This window comes from Miniopterus natalensis, chromosome 18, assembly GCF_054644295.1.
Source record: "Miniopterus natalensis isolate mMinNat1 chromosome 18, mMinNat1.hap1, whole genome shotgun sequence".
Classification (NCBI taxonomy): Eukaryota; Metazoa; Chordata; class Mammalia; order Chiroptera; family Miniopteridae; genus Miniopterus; species Miniopterus natalensis.
The window spans coordinates 3,760,014-3,781,622 of record NC_142098.1 but is presented as its reverse complement, the minus strand read 5'-3'; the positions used below and the strand labels follow the sequence as shown (position 1 = coordinate 3,781,622).

The following is a 21,609-nucleotide window of genomic DNA, read 5'->3' as shown; positions in this document are numbered from 1 at the left end:
TGTGCTCGTCCAAGGCTGGCTCCTTCCCTGAGAGTTAGGTCCTCGGGGCCGTTCCTATGCGATGCGTGTTCTGTGCAGCAGCGTCTCACGGCCAAGAGCGTGTAGCTGTACAGACACCTCACTGTTCATTACCCGTTACACTGCTGATGGACCTTTGGGCTGTGTTCCCTTTGGAGTTACCATGAGTCATGCTTTTACAGCGGTCGCGCACATTTACGTGAGTGGACACGTGCCGTCACTTCTCCTGGTTATGGTCCCTGGCAGTGGAGCGTCCAGGCCCAGGAAGCGTACGCCGAGCTTTGGCAGACACCGCCAGTGGTTTTCCAAAGCAGGTGGACCGTGTACACACCCTCCGGCTTCACCCATCAAAGAAACAAGGTGTGTCTCACTCGCCCGCCCTGAAGTGACACTGACATGCAACACTTCTTTCGTCCATCCGAGGAATCCTCCAAAGGCCGCCGTTTCCGTCTTCATTGTTCTCAATTCCTCTTTGAACCCAGGACAGGAAGCAGGCACGGTGGTTCCCGCAAACCTGAAAAGGAAGCGGGGACGTGGAATGACAAACGTGGCAAAAGCGCACGCAGCCAGGAGCAAATGCCGACAAGGCGAGGCAGGGCGCAGGCGGCCAGCTCTGGGGCTCAGCAGAGCACACGAGGTCCCGTTTCAAATTCACTTCAGCACTCCAAACTCCAAAAGGCTCGAGAGGTTTTCTTTTGAAATTGCAGTTTCCAAACATCTCCAGGGCTCCTCCTTTAAAACTATTTTCATAACCACTGGAATAGAAATCTCTCCAATGTCCCCCACTTCCACGGCCGTGAGACTCCATGTCTCGGGTGTATTCCTGATAAAGAAAGCACAGAGAGCCATGGGGATCGAACTGATCTGGAGTCGAGTTCAAGGTCTGCCCGTTATAAGAAGAATGGCTCTTTCCTTTTCTTTGTGTGTTTTCCCAGCTTTTTGTTTCCCAGTCCTGACCACCCGAGCCCTGATTCCCATAGTCTGGCTGGAAGTCAGCTTTTCCTCCAACAGGGCTTCTTACTCAAGGAGCAGAAAAAACCTCAGGGAGAGACCTCACTTTTTCCACAGTTTGTGGCTTGGCTGACTCAACTCCTGCTTTTCCGTGAGTCACGAGTTTTTCCCCTTGTTGGAGGAACATGGCCCTCCACCCAGGTCTCCTCCGACCACGCGGGCCCTGTGGGAGCGGCTGGACGCTGCCTGGTCAGCCTTGCGCTGCCCCAGGGCCTTTCCCAGAGCTCCATCCAGAATGGCAGAGCTGGAAGGAAGAACAGATGCGGAGACTGCGGCCCGAGCGGGCCGCAGACCAGCAGTGAGACAAGGCTTGTGGGGTCTCCGGACTCCAGAACCAACATCCTTTCTCCAGTTTTCCAGAGTCACGAAAAGGCCTCCTTTTCTGGACACCTGCTCTGCGCCTGGCACGGCGCTGGATGCCAGGGTGCTGTTGTGAAGCAGACAGCTGTGCCCTCACAGGGCTCTCCAACTCCCTGACCACAGCCTCTCACCCCAAGCAGGGCCTGCCTTCCCCAACAAGCCGCCTCTTACAGGGACGTGGCGCTGAGGCAGTCCTGGAACGGGGCTTGAAGGCGCAGCGTCTCCGCCGGGGGACAGAGTGTGTACACGTGGGAGGCCCTGTCCCAGGTTTCAGGGTTCCAGCTGCCCCCGCGGCTGCATCTCAGCCTTCTCTGGCTCCTGGGGCCTGGCCCCCCGCGCGGTGCGGAGGCCTGGCGACGCCGTCGGGCCGGGAATGCAGGGGCCTGAGCGGGCTCACGGTGCTCAGGGCCGCGGGGAGCGGGTGGCAGCGAAGGGGCGGGCAGCGCCCCTCTGGGAAGGCCGCTCTGCCTGGGCGCTGAGGGGAGCTGAAGGTCACATTCCCACCTGAGGCCTCTCCACGGGAGGTGTTGGCGACGCATTTTATAAAGAAAGGTTTAAATGCTTCTGTGAGGCCACGGCTTCTCTCGGCAGCTCAGTAAACACCGTCTGTCCTTGACAGTGGCGGTAACAGCAGTGAAGGCGCGGACGTGGGGCGGTGTCAGTGGGGGGGGTGCGTGGCGTGGGCGTGGGGCGGTGTCAGTGGGGGTGTGCGTGGCGTGGACGGGGGGCGGTGTCAGTGGGGGGTGTGCGTGGCGTGGGCGTGGGGCGGTGTCAGTGGGGGGGTGTGCGTGGCGTGGGCGTGGGGCGGTGTCGGTGGGGGTGTGCGTGGCGTGGGCGTGGGGCGGTGTCAGTGGGGGGGTGTGCGTGGCGTGGGCGTGGGGCGGTGTCGGTGGGGGTGTGCGTGGCGTGGGCGTGGGGCGGTGTCAGTGGGGGGGTGTGCGTGGCGTGGGCGTGGGGCGGTGTCAGTGGGGGGGTGTGCGTGGCGTGGGCGTGGGGCGGTGTCGGTGGGGGTGTGCGTGGCGTGGACGTGGGGCGGTGTCAGTGGGGGGTGTGCGTGGCGTGGACGTGGGGCGGTGTCGGGGTGGGTGCGTGGGGTGGGCGTGGGGCGGTGTCGGTGGGGGGGTGCGTGGGGTGGACGTGGGGCGGTGTCAGTGGGGGGTGTGCGTGGCGTGGACGTGGGGCGGTGTCGGGGTGGGTGCGTGGGGTGGGCGTGGGGCGGTGTCAGTGGGGGTGTGCGTGGGGTGGACGGGGGGCGGTGTCAGTGGGAGGGTGCGTGGGGTGGACGGGGGGCGGTGTCAGTAGGGGGTGTGCGTGGGGTGGACGTGGGGCGGTGTCAGTGGGGGGGTGCGTGGGGTGGACGGGGGGCGGTGTCAGTGGGGGTGTCCTGGGGCTCCAAGACCACCGCTGGGGCCTCCCACCTGCTGTCACCTCCACCCCTGCTTTTCCTCTCCGCCTGTCCCTCCTCTCTCGTCCCCACACCCCCTCCCTTCTCGGCCGAGGCCCTGGCTCCACTCCGCTGGGCAGGCACGTGGCCGGCCCTGGGCCCCACCCCGGAGCCGCCGCCCGGGCTCCCGAGACCTGGGCGCACGGGCTCAGCTCACGGCCCCCGCGCAGCCCCGCAGCCCCGCGGGCCCGGGCGCAGCGGAGGCGCCGGCCGTCAGCCCCCTCCTGGCCCCGCAGGCTCTGCCCCCGCCCAGCCCAGGGTCGCCCCGCTCGGCCAGGCGAGCTGCCCCCGTTCAGCAGACGCCGGCCGAGGAGGGGGGCAGGCAGGGCGGCAGCCGCCGTGGGCGCGCGGCCCGCGTGGGGGACGCCGCCGGGCCGCGTGACGAGTGAGTAACAGGATGACTTCGGGTTGGGAGCAATGCTTCACACAGTGGCAACACCGGGGCGGGCGACGGGGCGGAGTGCCAGTCCGAGCCCAGACCCAGGTGCCCAAAATGGGAAGATCCGGGGACGAGGGACGGGAAGGCGGTCCCAGGGATGGGAACGATTGAGTCCCCACTGCAAAGGTGTAAAGCAGGTCAGATGCTGCCGACTCTTAGCAGGAATCTTAGCCTCTGGGTCGCTGAGAGACGACCGTGCCAGCGGGCAGCAGGCAGGCCCCCGAGGCAGCAGGCCCAGCGGGCCCCGCCCGCGTCCCCCGGCCGAGGCCAGCGCCCACCGCCTGCCGCGGACAGCCGCGGGGCGCGGGGGAAACCCGCGACCAGCCCGGGGAGCGCCAGCGGGACGCCCCGCCCCGGCCCCGCCCGGCCCCGCCCCCGTCTGCCCAGGCCCCGCCCAGGCCCCCGCGGCGCGCGCCGCCCACCCACTCGCGCTCCGGCCGCCCCGCCCGCGCACATTTCTCGGCCACACAGGCTCCCCCGCCGGGCGTCCAGGCCACGCCCCCCCCGCGAGCCCGGGCCCCGATTGGCGGAGCCCCCGCGGGGCGTGTCCGGGAGAGTTAGCGCGGTGTGGGCAGTGCCGGGCTGGGCTGCGGCGGGCGAGCTGGACGCGGCGCGGAGCGCGGGCGCGCGGGGCCCTTGGCCCAGGAGGTGAGGGCGCCCGGCCGCGCGGGGCCGCGCGGAGCAGAGGGGCTGCCAGCGGGCCGCGCGCCCTGCGCGCCCCCGGAGTCCAGGTGGGCCCAGGCCCGGGCGGGGCGGGCGCGGCCAGGGCGGCTCGGACCCTGTCCAGGGCGGAGGCGCTGACCACTGGCCGGCAGGGTGGAGGCGGGGTGGAGGCGGGGTGGGGGCGCAGGGGCCCCGGGGAGAGCGGGTGGGAACCGGCGAGGGGGCGCCCGGCCGAGGCAGTGTCCGCGGGGATGTGCGACGTGTGGACGGAGGAGTCGGGAGGCGGGCGAGGGCTGCAGGGACCCAGGCGCCCTTGTCCGGGCATTGTTTGGAGACATGGCCTCCCCCGCCGTCGGGCCTCTTCCTTGGCCCCAGCCTGTGGGGTCCGGAGAAGTGGTCTGGGACAGCTGCCCCGACGGAGGGGGAAGGGGAGGGAGGGTGGCGGCGCTTTCCCGCAGGCCTTGGCCTCACTGGCCTCCAATTTAGGAACCGCCTGAACCCCCGCGGTTGTGACTTTCGGTGGGAGCTGTCAAAGGAAACAGGGCTGTGCTCCCGTTTCAGAGAGGTCACTGAGGCAGGCCCAGAACGGCAGTCCCTTCCCTTTCTGTCCCCCTGGACCGTGGGGGCGCTAGCTGTGCAGGGGAGAGGTGTCCCAGCCCCCTTTGCAGGTGGGAAAAGGGAGGCCCCATCGCTAACACTTGATCACCCTGGGGCAAGGGAAATGATGTTTGGAATCTGAACAAAGCTGTTATCTCCCCACAGGAAAGAGGATCATTCTTGCCACATAATTTACACTTAGAGTTGGGGTGTACCTGGGACATAATTTCCACTGGGGTCTGTGCAGCCAAAGAGACGACTGTGGCTTCAGCCTATGTCCCTGCACTGTCAGCCCTTGGGCTGCCAAGACATGGAGGTGAGATCAGCCCAGCTGAGCTAAGGGAGCTGCCCAATCCAGCCCGCCCCAAGGAAGGAAGGGGCTGGGCTGCCCAGGCCCCCAGGGGGCCCCAGGCATTTGGAGAGGGGCCCTGGGTTTCTGATTCTGTCTTTGGTCAAGAGCAGCCTTCAGCAGCTCCTGGTTATTTTGGAGCCGGGCTTCCCAGTCTGAGCTGGGACATGAGCAGCGACATTGAGGATGGAGGAGGTGCCTCCCCAGTGGGGCTTCTGTGAGGATTGAGAGAGAGTCCTTGTAATGTGCTCCTTGCTGTGCCTGGTGCTCTCAGTGGAGGGCACATCGGATTTATTTTCTTTATTCCTGATCTTTCTGTGGAGGAGGGCCTTCCAGGAAGCACTGGCTGCACAAGGCTGAGGTGGCCCGCTGCAGGGAGAGAGCATTTGGATGGCGGCACTCCCTCCCACACCGCACCCTGCTCCCTCCCTGCCAGTGCATTGGAGAAAAACCCAAATCCCCATCCTGGTTATTGGCCTGCAGCGCTGGCCCCCACCAGCCCCTTTGACCTAACCTCTTACCTTCCTTCTTTCCTGGCCTCTCAGGGTCAGGTCCTGAGCTGTTCCCTCGGCCCAGAACATTCTTCCCTCTGGCCTTCGCATGGCTGGCTCCTTCAGGGTGTGCAGGCTGGTGCTGACCACTTTCTCAGCAGGTCTTGCCTGCCTACCAGCCCAGCCCTGCCTGGCACATCGGCCTTCCTCATGGTGTGTAGCACTGGCCATCAGAAGTTACCTGGTTGATTCACTTTCTAGTAAACTCCCCCCACCAGGAAGTCTGTTACTGAGGGCCTGGTCCCTCGCTCCCTGCTATGACGTGCCAGCTCAGTAGGACTGGGCCTGGCATGTGGCAGGACACCAGTGGATATCTGGAAGGTGAAGTCAAGCAGGCCTGGACGTGGGGGACTTGTTTGGGGATGGAGGGGTAGGTGATAATCAGTCTCAGTCAGGAGATAGTCCTGACTCCCTACCTCTGTGACCTTAGCCAGGTACTACCCTCTGACAAGCAGTGTCCCCAACTGTAACTCTGTCAGACGGATGGACTCAGGCCCCCTGCCAACCCTACTTCCCAGGTTCCCAGGATGCGGATCCAGACATCCCTCTAGGTGAATTCCAGAGGCTGTGTGTGAGTGGAGGAGAGGAGGGGACAGCTCCCCCAGGACACAGCCCAGCGTCGGGCGCACCCCTGGAGTGGCGCATCCTGCCACAGCATGTGGCACTGTAGATGAGCGACAGCAAACGTTTCCTGCAAAGGGCCAAGTAATGAACACTGTAGGCTTTGTGAGCCGGTGGCTGCCACACGTGGCTGTGCTCCACAAACTGCTTTCAGCAAAGCTCGCAGTGGGTCAGACTTGCCGAGGTCACGTGGGACACCTCAGCTGCCAAGCACAGAACTCCGCGCACTCGGGGCTTGGCTCCCAGCCCCAGCACTCACTCCAAGCTGCTGGCCCAGCTTAGGTGGTTGGATCACGAGGGTTTGGGGGCCAGCCCAGGAGCCTGCCACCCTCCCGAACCCTTCAGGGAAGAACAGGTCTGTTCATTTTCCTGTTCCCAGAAGCTGACCCTCAGGAGTATCCACCCTCTGCCAGCACCCTGGGGCCACACCGGGGTCCCCAGCAGTTGTGAGGACAGTTCAGCTCTGTCCTCCCCTGAGCTGACGGACGTTCACTCTTCTGGTGAGAACAGTAAAAAAAGAGGCCTCCCCATCTGCTGCAGGGGGCGGGGGACTGCTGTATTTACCAAGAAAAACCTCTAGGTCATGTCAAGCCAGGGTGTGAAGTTACGGTCACGGGGAGGGCAGGCGGATGTGAGGGGAGCCACCGGGAGGATGTTGTCTGCCCAGCCCCTCACCCAGCCTAGGACCCACTGCAGGCTTACGGAGGAGAGGGGCACAGAGCCTTCTAGATAGCCCAATCAGTGTGTGACCAGCTGGGAGCCCAGACCTCTTTCATCACCACCAGGTACCCCCTCCTCTTCTTGGGCCACATTTTGCGACTGGTGCTGGACAGGGGCCACTGAGGCCTGGAGGGTCTGTAAGTCACTGACTGGGGATAGAGTAGTGTGGGGGTCCTGCGTGGGGTGTCTTGGTGGCCCCTATGGAGATGGAGAGACAGTGTTGAAGACATGCCCCCCTCCCGAAACACTTTCCTCCCTGGGTGTGCTCCTTACTTCTTCCATGCCCACACCACCTGGTCACATGGGCACAGGTGGACCTGGCAAGCCAGCCTCCAGAGCTCACTGACCCCACAGGGCTGTGGGGGCTGCCCGCTCCTGCTCTTCTGTGCCCCAAGTCCGTCTGTGTGTTAGGCCTTAGTCTGCAACCTGGGGTTCCCATCTAGGTCTGCCAGGCGCTGACCCACAGCTGTGCTAGAGGACACAGGTGGCAGTCCTCCCTTGGGCACGTGGCACGGGTGGCCCAGGCCACTCCTAATGCCCATGCAAGGCCTGCCCTCAGGGTACCCCCCGCCAGGAAAGCTCAGAGCTCTTGAGCCGGGCATTGTGAGTCTCTTTTTGAGGACCTTACATTCAGAGAGAGACCAAGACGATCATGTTCCCACTTCCCAGAATCCACTGGTTGAATGTTGTCATGTTTGCTGCTGCTTTTTTTGAATAAAAGAAATAAAATATTGTCAGTAAAGGCCTGCTCGATCCCCTCTTCCTGGTTCCATCCAGGCCACTTTCCAATGATATTTTTTTTAACCACCTGAGCCATTTTGAAGCGTGCAGGTCGTAGTGTTGTTTTCCCGTTGCTAGGAAAGAGGTCTCCAGAATTCTTCTCCTTGCAAAACTGAAAGTCCACACCCAGGAAATAACAGCTGGCCTCCCTCCCCTCCCCCACCCTGCCCTGGATAACCACCTCCAGCTCCCTGCTTTTAGGAATTCATAGTGCCGGGATCAACCGCACAGTCTTTCTCTTTTTCTGTTGGCTTATTTCACTGAGCGTAATGTCTGCAAGGTTCGCGCATGCCGTAGCCCGTGTCCGGATTTCCTTCCTTTTTATGGCTGAGTGATTCCACTGTGTGCGTGGATCGAATTTCGCTTATCCATTCATCCATTGCTGGACACTCGGATTTCCCCCACCTCTTGGCTATTGTGAGTAATGCTGCTGTGAACAGGGTGTGCAAACACCACTTTGAGACCCTGCTTTTAGTTCTTTGGAAGTGGGATTGCTGGATCATCTGGTAGTTGTATTTTTAATCTTTTTTCTGAGGAACCTCCACACTGTTTTCCACAGTGCCCGCACCAGGTTAATTCCCACCAGCAGTGCAACTTCCCCACGTCCCTGCCAGCACTTGTCATTTCCTGCCTCTGACAGCAGCTGTCCTCATGGGTGTGACGGTCCACCCTCGCCACCTTTATTCATAGGTAGAATTCTCCAACACTTTTTAAAGGTTGTCGTAGCTACGTATGTGGTGCTCTGTGTACCTTTCTGCAGGGGACTTTTTCCTCTCGGCATTTAGTGTCTTGTGAGTGCTTGTGGACCCGCGTAGGCGGGGTGCAGTTGTGGTAGCAGCCACGATTCCATGGTGTGGGTGGACCCCGCCGTCTCACTCTCCTGCTGCTGGGTCTCCCGTGCTCTCCCCTGTAGGGACTGAAGCCACTGCCCCTGGCATGTCTCCCTCCACTGCGCTCTGAGCACCTCCCTCAGAGCCCTCATCCATCTCATCCCAGGGCCTCAGCCTCAGCCTAAAGGTCCTGGCATGGCCTCTGGAATGTGGCCAGATTGTCCACAGCAGGGACCAGTGATCGGTCTGGGCTGTCACCGATAGTCAGCTAGGTTTGCAGCACACAGCCAGGATCAGCAACCTAAAAATAGCAGTTCTTACATAAGGTGGCGCGGACGGCGCTTCTGAGGAGGGCTTGTGGTCTGAGAGAGGCAGGTCCTGCGTTACTCGGGCTGAGCCCCGCCTGTGCAGTCCGCCCAGCCCGCGGGGCCCTGCCCCAGCTTCCCACAGGTGGCCTGGCCGAACCGTAACGCGCTGACCCAGAAACAGAGGGTGTGATGGGCTTGTCGGGGCGCTGTGTGCCTGTGCACGAGCACGTGGTGGTGGCTGCTCGCACCTTCCTCTGACAAGAGCTGAGAGGTGCATGGTGGACCCTCGGGAGCTTTGGAAAGGTCACCATGAGCCACTTCCGAAGCACCTTCCATGTGCTCAGCCCTGTTCCAAGTCCCGGGGCTTCAGCAGTGAACAAGAAAAGGCTCCTGCTCTGTAGAGCTTAGATCTGAGCAAGGGCCGCAAAACACGCAAGCAAGCGGTGCACAGACGAAGAAATAATGTGAGGATAAAGCAAAACAGGGCGACGTCTTGGAGAAGGGTCAGCAAACTTTCTGTGAGAGGCCAGACAGTAACTGTCAGGCTGTGTGGCCGTATGGTCTCTGCCACCACTGTCAGCTCTGCTGCGGCAGCACGAAAGCAGCCACAGACCACGGTACATGAGTGAGCGTGGCTGTGTCCCAATAAAACTTTATTTACAAAAGCAGGCTGTGGGCCAGATTCAACCCTGAGGCCATCGTCTGCTGATCTGCCCTGGGTGGCGAGGTTCGTGAGCGGGCTGTCAGACCCTTTCAGAAAGGGAAGTGAGACCTGAGCCTGGTCACGGGAAGGAGGGCAGCCCACTTCAGGCGCGATATGGTGGCTCCTTGCTGTGGATTCCATGTGGAGTCCGTAGTAAGAAGAGAGGCTGCAGACGGGCTAGATAGGAGACAAAATCATGGTGCTTACTGGGGTTGAACATTGGGGTGCAGGAAAGAGGAGACTCGAGGATGAGTCTAGATTTGTGCTTGAACAACTGGGTGGATGGAGGTTCCGTTCGTGGAACAGAACTGCCAGACATGCCGGGTTTGAGGAGTGTCTTAGGTGAGCAGGTGGGGGGCACTTGGACAGGTAATGTGCATGCCTGCAGCTCAGCAGAGAAGCCAGGACTGATGGCCTGGCCTGGGGAGTCGGCCATAGTTGGGTGGTCTTCAAAGCTGGGTCAGGAGGAGTGAGTGGACAGAGCAGACGGGCGTGGGTGAGATCTGGCGCCACCGACACCGAGTGCTTGGCTGAGGACAGCCTGGGACCCACCCCCCTGGGTGAAGGCATGTAGCAGCTCCATCTCCGGGGTGCAAGCTCTGGGCCCCGGATTTACTTGCAGAGCCTGAGTATCCCTCCTGCCCGGGGGGACTCCACCTGCTGGGGCTGGTGTGGCGGCGGGAGGTGGGCCGTGCTTGAGGAGATGGAGGCAGTCAGCACATGGTGCTGTGGTGATGCTGGTGGTGGCCGCTGGACTCATGCCGAGTGGGTGCCGCAGGGGCTGTAACCCTCCAGTTGGAAGGTGGGGGCTCTGTGATGGCTGGGGGTGCAGACGCCTTATTGCCCTGCCCACCCACCTGCGATAGGCCGACATGCCAGGGAGTCCATGCTCTGGGAGCCCGTGTCTCGTGGGTGGGCAGTATTGCGGTTGCGTCTACCCTGCCCTCCAAGGCGCCCGGGGGGTTTTCCGCCACCCACAGTGGCAAGGTAGTGTCACCCGTCGTTAGCGCCGCCCTCCCAACCCTGGCCGGCTCCACGCGCCCTCCCTGGGGACCCCCTCACCTCCCGGTAGTTCCTTGCCTAAGGGTTGGCTTCCGGGCAACACCTGGGGTTGGTGACTGGGGTTGGCCACGTGGCCCTGCCCTCGGGCCCCCGCTGACGCCTGTGTGCGCCCCTCCCCAGCTGGAGAAGATGGTGGACTATCTGGCCAACACCGAGATCAACAGCCAGCGCATTGCTGAGGTGGAGAGCTGCTTTGGGGCATCGGGGCAGCCGCTGGCGCTGCCGGGCCGGGTGCTGCTGGGCGAGGGCGTGCTGACCAAGGAGTGCCGCAAGAAGGCCAAGCCACGCGTCTTCTTCCTGTTCAGCGACATCCTGGTCTACGGCAGCATCGTGCTCGCCAGGCGCAAGTACCGCGGCCAGCACATCATCCCGCTGGAGGAGGTGACCCTGGAGCCCCTGCCCGAGACCCTGCAGGCCAAGAACCGCTGGATGATCAGGACGGCCAAGAAGTCCTTCGTGGTGTCGGCCGCCTCGGCCACGGAGCGCCAGGAGTGGATCAGCCACATCGAGGAGTGTGTGCGGCGCCAGCTGCTGGCCACCGGCCGCCCGCCCAGCACGGAGCACGCGGCGCCCTGGATCCCCGACAAGGCCACGGACATCTGCATGCGCTGCACGCAGACGCGCTTCTCGGCGCTCACGCGGCGCCACCACTGCCGCAAGTGCGGCTTCGTGGTCTGCGCCGAGTGCTCCCGCGGGCGTTTCCTGCTGCCCCGCCTGTCGCCCAAGCCCCTTCGCGTCTGCAGCCTCTGCTACCGCGAGCTGGCCGCCCAGAAGCGCAGAGAGGAGGAGGGCCCGGAAGCAGGGTCCCCGGCCGGGGGCGGCGCGTCCAGCGGAGACGACTCAGACGAGGACAGGGAGGGCGGCGGGGACGGCGACTGGCCCAGCCGCGTGAAGTTCTACGACTCGGGTGTCTCCTGGTCTTCCTTCCACAGCTGACCCCAGTCCGCAGACCAAGGGACGGGCCCCCTAGTCGCCTCCACACCCACGCAGACTCCACAGCTCAGGCCCCCAAGAGGGCAGAGCCCCCGAAGCTCCCCAGGGCCCCAGGGCCCCGCCTGTGGGCGGGAGTCGCTCTTGCCCGCTGGACCCTCAGCGCCTCTTTTGTGGACAATGACGTCTTTCTGTTTCCACATCAGGTAACTATCTTTCCATTCAGTAAACCCGAAACACTTAGGCCTCTTGGGACCAAATGCCATTTCTCAGCCCTGTGACCTGTAGGTCCCTGGGTTACATGACCCCAGGCACCCCCAGGGACCAGAGGGAAGACAGACCAGAGTGAGGTCCTCTCTCCTCTGAGGCCTTGAACCACAGCACATGACCCCAGACAGGACACCTCCAGGGGATAGCATGGCCCCTGGGAGCCGCCAGGAAACCAAGGCTTGTCCACCCACCTTGCTGTTGCCCACCTGCCTGGTCAGTTGGGCCTTGTCAGGCTGGGCATGTGGGCTCACCCAGAGCCAGCAAGACTACCATGAGGAGGGTGCCCACCAGGCTGGGACTGCAGTGTGAGCTCCTCGTGATCCAGGGCAGCCTGCCAAGGCCTTGTGCCCCATCTCACCTCTTTGCAGGTATCCAGGGGCTGGTATCGCTCTCACTCCTCGTTTCCCTGTGGCTGGGGAAAGCAGTGTTTCCCACTAGGACTCTTACCTTCCAGTAATAGAAACCTTATCCAGACTGACTTAAAAATAAAAAGGAAGTTCACAGACAGGTGTGGTTGAAGAGTTCAGGTGTCCTTCATACTGCTCAGGGGTGGCACCGCGCTGAGGGCAAAAGTGAACTGTGCCCTAGCTGGTTTGGCTCAGTGGTCACTGCGTCGGCCTGCGGATTGAAGGGTGCTAGGCTTGATTCCAGCCAAGGACACTTACCTCAGTTGCAGGCTCGATCCCCGGCCCCGTCAGGGCGCGTGCAGGAGGCAACCAATCGGTGTGTCTCTCTCACATCTGTGTTTCTCTCTCTCTCCTTTCCACGCTCTCTGAAAAGCAATGGGAAAAATATCCTCAGGTGAGGATTTAAAAAATAAATGAGTAGAAAGTGAACAACTGTCCCTGAGGCCGGCATCCCTGGGACCATGGGTAGCGCAGTGGGCTCAGATGTTCGCACCACACCTGGGCTGGTTCCCAAGGATACAGCATCTGTCAGGGAGCTGTGGCTGTAACCCTGGCGCCTGCAGCCCTGTTAGCTTGCTGTGAGTTCTCCAAGCGGGTGGACAGCAAGTGAAGGAAGCAAGGAGCCGCATGTCCAGCTGTGTCCGGGCCCCATGGGGGCGGGTGATCAGGGAAGCCTCAGGTGCAGCCAGTGTGTCGGGGCAGGAGACAGATGCCAGCCTAGCCCACCCCTGGCCACAGAGTCACGGGCCCTTTTAAGACAATCTCTAGTGTTTGCTCCTGCCTTCGTTGCCCATCGCCTGGCTCGTGGCAGAGCAGGGCTCGCTGCCAGCTAGAAGGAGTGACTTTGGGTCCAGGAAAGCTTCCCAGCCCACATGCACGGTGCCTGAAACCCCACCATTGGGGTCCGGTCCCCGAGGAAAGACTTGTCCTCTCTGGCTGGGTCTCAAACGTTTTGTTAGAATCTGACTCTGACTTAGCAGTTTGGGCCTGGCTCCCAGGGCGGCAAGGCTGCCGCTTGCCGTTGACAGGTAGCTGCCCTAGTGTGGGGGCAGGAGGGGTAAAGAATAGGCTCCCAGGTCCTGCCGAGGCCTCCTCACAGGGGCAGAGGGACCAGACTCGGTGGGGAGGGTCAGGGGTGTGCTCCAGAATGACTTGTTTGTGTACAGCCCCTGGCCTCCCTGGGGCCACAAACTGGTCCAGGCGGTTCTGCCTGGACAGAGGGCTCAGGGCGGAACAGGTCACGGGGTGAGGGGCAACTTCCTGAAGACAGATTGGGTGCCCTCTCAGACGCCGAGGCCAGGATGGTGCTGGGGCAAGGGGTGCCGGGTTCCAGGCAGCAGCCTCTTGGTCACAGCCCTACTCCCTGGGGCCTCCCTCACCTGGTCAAGGTGAGCGTTCACTGGGACAGGAGAGAGGACTGCCTGCGGTGGGTTCCAGGCCAGGGGGCCAGGGCCCTGTTCCGAGTCCTTCTAGAATCCTTCCTCCTGCTGCCTGCCCCCGACCACCTCGAGGAGCTGGCTCTGGAATGTTCCATTGCTGACAACAGAGAGGCAGGCCCGGAGAGAGCACAGGGTGGCAGACAGAGCCAGACATTTCTGGGCAAAAACAAGGGGAAATTTCAATCCTTGAAGTGTCCGCTCGGGGTCCTGCCAGATGTCCTGACGCTGAAGAGCAGGCTTTCCGGAGAACAGGTCCTGCTCCCACCCTGCCCTGTGGCTCCCAAGGGACAGGGAGGAGAGTTGGGCCTGGGGCCAGTTGTCTGTCCACAGGTCTTTCTCAGATTAACATGCCCCCCTAGCTGCCCACAGTAATGTCCTGTATCCAGTTTTCAAATTACAACATTCTTAAAATGCCAAAATGCCTTCCTTCTCTCCCAGCTGAGCCTCCTGGGGTCCCCACCCCTGACCCAGGAAGTAGAGAAACAATTTCAGCCCTGGGCCTAGCAGCCACTAGCTGACAATCCCTGTCCCCATGGCCTGGGCTGCAACTGGTCCCAAAGAGCAGGAGTCCCAGCAGTGACGCTCAGTGACAAGTGGGCCCGAGGCAGGTTTGCACAGTGGACCCAGCCCTTCGCAGGGTGGGGGACAGGCCGTCACCCCAGGACAGGCCCAGGCTCCTCTTGTCCCTGTTCTGCACTAGTGCTGTACCTGCACCCTGAAACACAGGTTTGCTCCCAGCTCCCTGCCACCTGCTGTGGAAATGACTTCAGGGTGGTGGGCACCTGCGGCTCACCCTTGCATGTGTCCCTCCCTCAGGCGGCCATGCTCTGCTATTTCCTGGTGTGAACTAATGCAAAAAACATGTATTGATCCCTGCCTCTGGTTCCTGGCACAGAGCTGCTAAAACCCTTGGAGTTTCCTGCGTGACAGGAGTGTCCTTTGCTCTAATGAGGCAACACTGAGTATGCACCAGAAAGATCAGGCCACAGCTAGAAGCGTGGATCTTTCGGTTGTGCCCCATCCTCCAGAAAGGGAGAGGGGCTGCAGATTGCATGCATTTGGGCAAAGGCGAGATTACAGTCCAGGACCCAGGGCCAAGATCCAGGTAGCAACCTAGATTGTGCTCTGAGGGGAACAAAGAAAGGCAGGGTTTATAAAGTGCAAAACCACAAGCTGTTCTCACTGTGGTCCTCCATGTACCTGAAGGACGTTGGCCAGGTCAGCTGGGATCCATTAGTCCTATTATGTAAGTGGGGGTAACAGTGTCAAATGGATGGGCCCCTTCCAAGGTGAAGGATCTGGTCACCATGACGACAAGGAGGGAAGTCCCTGGATGTCATGTGGCAGTCAGTGATCCAGGGGGTTTGCAATTGGCCCGAGCCAAGTGTAGCAACAGGTGAGCGGCTTCACGGCGGTTCCAAGAACTGAGCCATGAGACTTCCTTTTGAAGCGGCTCTCTTAATAATGCTTATTTCATTATTTTCTCCATTATCAGGTCCATAAAAATCCCACAAGTACAGGGTTTAGGGAGCTTTGGGGTTGGTGACAGGTGGAGGTGCAGGGAGGGTGGAACAACAGGAGAGGGCATGGATGCTCCACCCCCTCCACAGGGACTCATAAAACAGCCCCTTGTGGAGCCACATCCTGGCCTGGCAGGTGCCCCAGGATGGAGGGAAATGTCGGGCCCACTTCGCCTACTAGATGGTACCTCCAAGGGAGTGCAGGGCAAGGCCAGCTTCCCTCCAGCCTGGGCCCAGCCCTGCCACCTGCCCTGCTGCATTGCAGCAGCCCGCGCACTCACCTCTGAGCCAGGTGCAGAAAGCAGAAGATAAAGTTCATTCTACCTAAAAACACACCATCTGCCTGTGAAAAACCTCACTCGACACCGTCACGTCGACACTGGAGCAGGCTAGTAACCAGCTGAGAGCAATGGCTCCTTTGTATAATTGATGTTTCCCCCCACCAAGGCTTCCCCCCAAGCTGCCCCTCACCACACTGGCCAGCCCCCTGGCCGCTCCCCAGCAAAGTCACCAGACCACCTGCCACCAGCCCAACAGCCACAGGTAGAGCCAGCCCTCTGCTCAGGCCAGGGCCCCTGCACCTCCCTGGGCCTCCGCGACAGACCTGGGGACCCTCGGCACCCTACTCGCAATCCAGAGAAAAACAAACCGAACCAAGACATCGGTAATCACCCATCAAATTAAGAAAGGTTGATACTCTCATCCCACTTCTGGGTGAGGACACACGGCGATGCCCGAACCCCGTGGCTGGGAGACACACGGACAGTCCTGCTTCCCTGGAGGGGATCTTGACCAAATACAATAAGAGCCTTAAAAATACTGTAACTTCCTAAACCAGCAACTTCACTTTGAGGGATCTACCTACAGACCATCTCTCATGAGCCAAAATATGAGCAGAACATGAGCACAAAAATGTCCACGCAGCACGATGGCAGCCGCAGCAGGCGGGGACAGTTAAGTGCGACAGATTTCACAGCTGCCACTCACGCTGGCAACACTTCCAAGTTATAGCACTAATGTTAATCGGCAAAAGGATTCAGTGGGGCCTAAGCAGCAAGAATGAAAATGCGATAGAAACACACACGTAGCATTACAAGATTGCACAAAATGTACCAGGTTTAATAGTGGTTGTCCGAGAGGTGGAATTTGTAGCACTTTCTATTTTATTATACTCTTCTGGGTTTGTCCAAGTCTTCAGCAATAAACATTGACAAATAAAAGGAAAGGACTCATTTGCAAACATGATTTTAAAACAGAATGCACAGGCGTTGATTGATAAGAGGGGCTGCATCTGGGGGGGGCTGGGCCGGGGTCAGCAGAGAAGGAACCCTCCTGTTTGTGCCTGGTTTTCTGCCAGGCTGGTGTGGCCTATTCAAAAATAAGGAAATGGAGATTTTTCACAAGGAAATACTAAAAGCCCAAGAGCTGAGAGAGCCTAAAGGAGAGCCAGGTAAGTACTTTCAGCTCCTGAGGAAGCGGGGCCTCGAGGGCTGGGCAGCTCTCAGCCCAAAGCCCACTGCAAGCCACCCAGGCCCCAGCTAGTCACAGGCGACTTGCTCAGCAAGGCCTGCAGCATCCAGCGCAGCTGGGTCCGGAGTGGGGCCATCTCCTCCCCATGCTGTTTTCCCAGGGGTAAGGCAGGCCGGCAGGGGAGGGGCTTCAGTGGACATCCACGTGGGACCTCTGGCCTCTGGGCAGGGACCCCTATGGCCCTGGGGCTGGCAGAGGACCCCACATGAATAACCCCCAGTCACCTTCTCTGAAGAGAATCATCCAAATGGCCCTCCCTGCCCACCCCTCAAGCAGCACAGAAATGATTGAGGCAGCTGGTCAACTCCTGGAGTATGGCCTGTGCTGGATGAGGCAGCTGGAGGGCAATTCTCTGAGAGACAAAGGCTCCATCCTTCCTTAAGCACCGTGGGTTTGAATTCACCCTCAAGTTTTCTTTATACACGTGGAGATGCGGGATCTGACCCTCCTGGGTTGGAGGGCCTCTCCCTGCCCCCGTACCCCCGGGGAGGCCGGGAAGGTGCACCCTGGCAGCATAGGGAGGCCCAAGCAGCCTGGAAAGGCAGGTGACAGGCAGGGAATCCAGGGCTCCCTTTCATGTTTTAAAGCCATCAACCCCATACCTGCCCTTTGTTCCTGCTGGGAGCAAACGGTGCCTGGGTTAGAGATGCTTCACAGGAAAGGTGTGGGACAAAGACTTCAGGAAATGTATCATGTCTGAAGACAGTGCAGCTGTGGTTCTAAAAGCAGGAACAGTGTTTGAGAAACTTCCAGTGGGTGAAAACTTCTTAGAGATGGTTTGATCCTGATCCTACCACTTATAAAGAGCAACACCTAGTACTGAAAGCAGTTAAATCAAAAAGCAGAATCCAGAAGGAAAGTAAGGCCAGGCTGGTGGGGAAGGACTGGGTGCACTTGGTGCCCCCAGGCCACTTGGAAGGGCCTGGGGGCAGGGGGTGCTCTCAGGAGGTTGGCATGATTCCTTCAGGGCTGGCTGCCAGGTCCCTACACGCTGGGCCCAGACAGGGCCCAGTCCTGCAATGGGTGCCTGGGACAGAAGTCACCTTCACAGATCAGTGGCTGAGCACGACACCCTCCAGGCTCATGTCGGGAGAGCGGTCTCATAAACTGTCCCTGTGTCAGCCATAGGCACACCTCCGCTTGGCACCTGCTTCGCATGTGGTCACACCACACGAGGTCCTCATCGGTATTTTCAAGAGCAGGATCCAGCCCAGCAGAACCTCTTCTGCAGGAGCTCACTGCTGTTAAGGTGATGCAGGGCAGAGTGGGGCAGCCCAGCCCCCGTCACCTCCTGCAAGACCCCTGCCCCGGGGGCTAGTCGCCATACTGCACTTCAGCCTGGAGCTCCTTGGTGATGTAGCCCACCAGCAAGGTCAGCAGCCGCTGCTGCAGGGCCTCACTGCCCATGACCAGCATGGTCAGCTGCACGGCATCTGTCCACTCCAGGTTCTGGACAATAGCTGTGACCTGGTTGAACAGCTTCTCCTGCTCAGCAGGCGGCAGCTCCATTAGGATCTGAGGGACGGGCTTAAACTGCCCACTTGTCATCCAGGCCCCTAAGAGCCCTCCGACAGCGCCCCCTAGGAGACAAGGAAAGTTCAGTTAGTTTGGGCCTGTTCATAAATGAAGGCCTGGGGAGCTCGCTGAGAGTTCGTCCCGTCATGACGAGTGGGCACATTCCCAAGCAGAAACAGAGGGCTCAGCCCCACCAGGCAGCACCATCTTGGGAGGCACCGGGGACACCCCCCACCTGGCCAGGGAGAGGCCAGCCTCATGTCCTGGGGGCCGAACACTGCCCTTGGACAGGCTCCCCCTGCCTGGAAGGAGAGCAGCATCCAGGGAGGAAACCAAGTAATTACAAGTCTCACTGAGCTTTCCCCACTACACTGGTGAAATGCTGGGAACAGGAGCCTCCCTGGGCAGAAACTGGTCACCTCTCCAGCTTCCAGAAAGGACTTCCAAGAGGCCAAACTCTTCAAGACCCCCGCAGCCTGGTGCGAGCTGCCAGCACCCAGGAGGCCATCAGTAAATGTGTGCTGAGCCTGGGTGCCAGGCCACACCTTCAGCAGGTGCTCCTGGCTGCAGGGTCCATCACAGGCCCCTACCCAAGGCAGGCTTGAACCCCACTCTAGCCCACAGTTTGAGCCACAGCCCATTGTTGGGGTCACCCAGGAATTCTCCCTGATCCATGGGAAATCAGCCAAACCTCATTTGTTGCCAGAAACAGGTTCCAACATGGAAGCAGGTTGTAAGACAAGGGGCAGGTGACACTGAAAAAGACAGCTGGCTGCTTTTCCTGCATTGGACTTTTCAACTGGGGAATGGGGCCGCTCTCTGAACAGCTGATATGAACGGCCAGACAGTATGTGCTTCTAGCAGGAGCCCCACGAATCCCAGCTCCCTCCCTGGTCCCTGCTGCGGCGACCTACAATGATGACGGGGGTAAGGGGGAGCAGACTGCCCAAGGGACACCCTGAGATCTCTGACTCCAGGGCACATCCCTGGGCAGGGCACCCTCCAGGTGTGAGACACACAAGGATGTGTGTTTTCACCAGGACACATTATGTACACAAAGCTCATGTCATAAAAGCAACCTCAACTCACCAGCTCCTTACGCAGGGCATGACTTACACGAGGCCTCGTGGACTTGAGGCCCTTGTCCCACACCCATGAGGCTGGCTGCCCTGTGAGGCACCTGAACTTACCAACTGCTAGTCCTGGTGGGCCACCAACCAAGCCACCAACAAAGGCCACGGCACCAGTGACCAGGGCGCCCCTTCCCGAGTGCTTGACGGCCGCCTTCATCTTCCTCGCCTCGGAAACAGAGCACAGCAGCTTCATGATGTCTCCCACCACGAGGGGCATCTTGGCGGCCTCGCAGCTTGACTTCTGGGGAGAGGGTCTCCACCCACAGCTCACTCTTCCTAGGTTGCTGAGGACCGAAGCTCTGCCGCGGGGTGACAACAGCACTGTCACGTGACAGGTCCTCTGTCGCTGAGAGAGCAGGGCTGTGGTTGGTTAATAGGCAAGCAGGATCGGCAGAGTGGACGAAAGGTCCACCACGCCCCCGAGTAACCTCCAATCTGTGACAGCGGAACTGACCGTGTTCATCGCTGGGGAGGAAGAGCCAGGCAGAGTGCAGCAAGTCCCAGCCCCGTGTCCTCCGGGTGACAGGGCACTGGCTCAGGCCAAGCCAGAGAGGGGAACACACAGGGCTGCACCTGCCCGCTGGGGGGCCCTGAGCAGGTGTCAGACTCCTGGCTGTAAGCCAGGTGAGGCACCAACAGGCTAGACGCTGCAGGGCTGTGTGCCAACTGCCCGGGGCGGGGACCCTGCAGACTCTCCACATGATGGCTCTAGGTCAACACCCCACTACTGATCTACACCCCTGGCTTCCAAAAACTATCACTTTAAAAGGCGACCCACCTCTGCTCATGGGCCGGGACCAGGCAGGAGATGAGACAGCCACAGAATAAAAAAAATAAAGCAGTTCCAGGCCCTTGAGTGCTCATGGTCCGTACGGGAGCAGGACTCGACCTCCAGAACGATGGCATTACAATTCCAGGGGTCAGAAGACTGTTGGTCAAGCTGGCTGGTGGGGAAATGGCAGGGCAGGAGGACAGGGTGGGCCCTGCCTAGGGTCGTGGGGGTAGAGCACCCCCAGCTGGCAAGGCTGGGAAGTAAAATCAAAGTATAGCTTCAGCTTCAGCTGGAGCCAGGCCGGGGCTCTCCTCCCCTTTCCCTTGGGCTGACTCATGCAAACAGTTGCTGAGGGAACAGATGACATTTCAGGCAGCCTATTGCTCAATGTCTTTGGTCAGATGAGGGGTTTTTATGAACCACAAATAATTCAGACCGGGCTCTCATGTACGATTATCCTCCCAGTCCTGGGAGAAAACTGTGAGTCCTCAGATCAAATCTGTGGACCTACAATATCCCAGGCAGGTATCAGAACTTCTCTGCAGTCCCAGGAGAGCTGAGAGGGGTCCCCGCTCCAGGGCCTGTGATTGCCCTTTCCCTCTGACATTCTCGAGATTAGGGATTTCCCATGGACACAGGGTCACTGAAGGTATCAGTCAGCACGGGTGGGGAAGACTTGGCCCTTCACAACCAGCCCCAGGTGGTCTTCAGCCTTGCTTTGGACAGCAGGACTCTGAAGGAGCCTTACCCAGGACACCGGACGGCCACTACTCGGTCCTTGAGTTCAGAAATTGCAATAGGTGTCCCCCAGATGTGTCTGTTTGCCAAATGGGGTTTGAGAGGCAGTGGAGGGGCCGGCCCTGCAGGGCTGCCCAGGAGACCGGAGGGGCACTCAGGTGTGCCCGGGCCCGTGCCGACTGCGGGAGTCCTGGGTGTCCCACCCCTCCTGGCTCCCAGCCCCTCTGCTCGCCAGCGGCCACCACGGCGGACAGGGCGCACACCGCCTCCTCCCTGGGAGAGAGCCCTTCACCTCTCCCAGGTCAGGACTTGTCCGCACACGAATGTCACAACAATAAAATAGTGTCCTAACTGCAAAGGGACAGCACCTGGCAGCAGCCACTCAGCGGGGAAGGAGGGCACCGCCCGTTCACCCATGAAGCTGAGCAAAGGAAGCGCGCAGCCTGGCTTCCAGAACTGTTTGCAGAGATAAGGCAGGGCCGCCAGCGGGGCCAGGGCCCGAAACACAGCGCGATCCGCTTCCCGCGTCACCGGCTCACCGGGCCGAGCCCCGGGACGGAGCAGCAGCTCCCCCTCTCCACCACCCGCCTGTCTTCTCCGGGGGCACCGTCCGGGCTCTGCCCGAGTCAAGGCTCCCAGGAGCTGCTCTTCCTGACCTCGGGTGGGTGCCGCTGCTCTCCCCCTGAGCGGCTTTTTATTTCTAGGTGAACAGTTGCTGGTATTTGAAAATCAGGAGCCGGGCCGGGCGGCTCAGCGGCTGCGCTCGACCTGATACCCGGCGATCGGGGTTCGATTCCCGGTCAGGGCACAGGCCCGGGCTGCGGGCTCCACCAATGGCTCTCATCACGGATGTTTCTCTCTCTCCCTCTCCTTTCCTCTCTCTAAAGTCAATAAAGATA

General features: G+C 60.5%; 2 protein-coding genes across 2 annotated transcripts; one reads left to right on the top strand and one right to left on the bottom strand.

The window, feature by feature from the left end:
• Positions 1–10,578: 10,578 nt before the first annotated feature.
• PLEKHF1 (pleckstrin homology and FYVE domain containing 1) lies at positions 10,579–11,696 on the top strand. The gene has a single exon (XM_016211454.2). It carries the CDS (start codon positions 10,586–10,588, stop codon positions 11,390–11,392), a length of 807 nt encoding a protein of 268 aa, XP_016066940.2. The 5' UTR covers positions 10,579–10,585; the 3' UTR covers positions 11,393–11,696.
• Positions 11,697–16,120: 4,424 nt separating this feature from the next.
• C18H19orf12 (chromosome 18 C19orf12 homolog) lies at positions 16,121–21,192 on the bottom strand. The gene is made up of 3 exons (XM_016211441.2): positions 19,655–21,192; positions 19,258–19,546; positions 16,121–18,132 (listed from the first exon to the last, which is right to left on the bottom strand). The coding sequence occupies exons 1-3, from the start codon at positions 19,661–19,663 to the stop codon at positions 17,867–17,869; spliced, it is 564 nt and encodes a 187-aa protein (XP_016066927.1). The 5' UTR covers positions 19,664–21,192; the 3' UTR covers positions 16,121–17,866.
• Between the last annotated feature and the right edge of the window lie 417 nt (positions 21,193–21,609).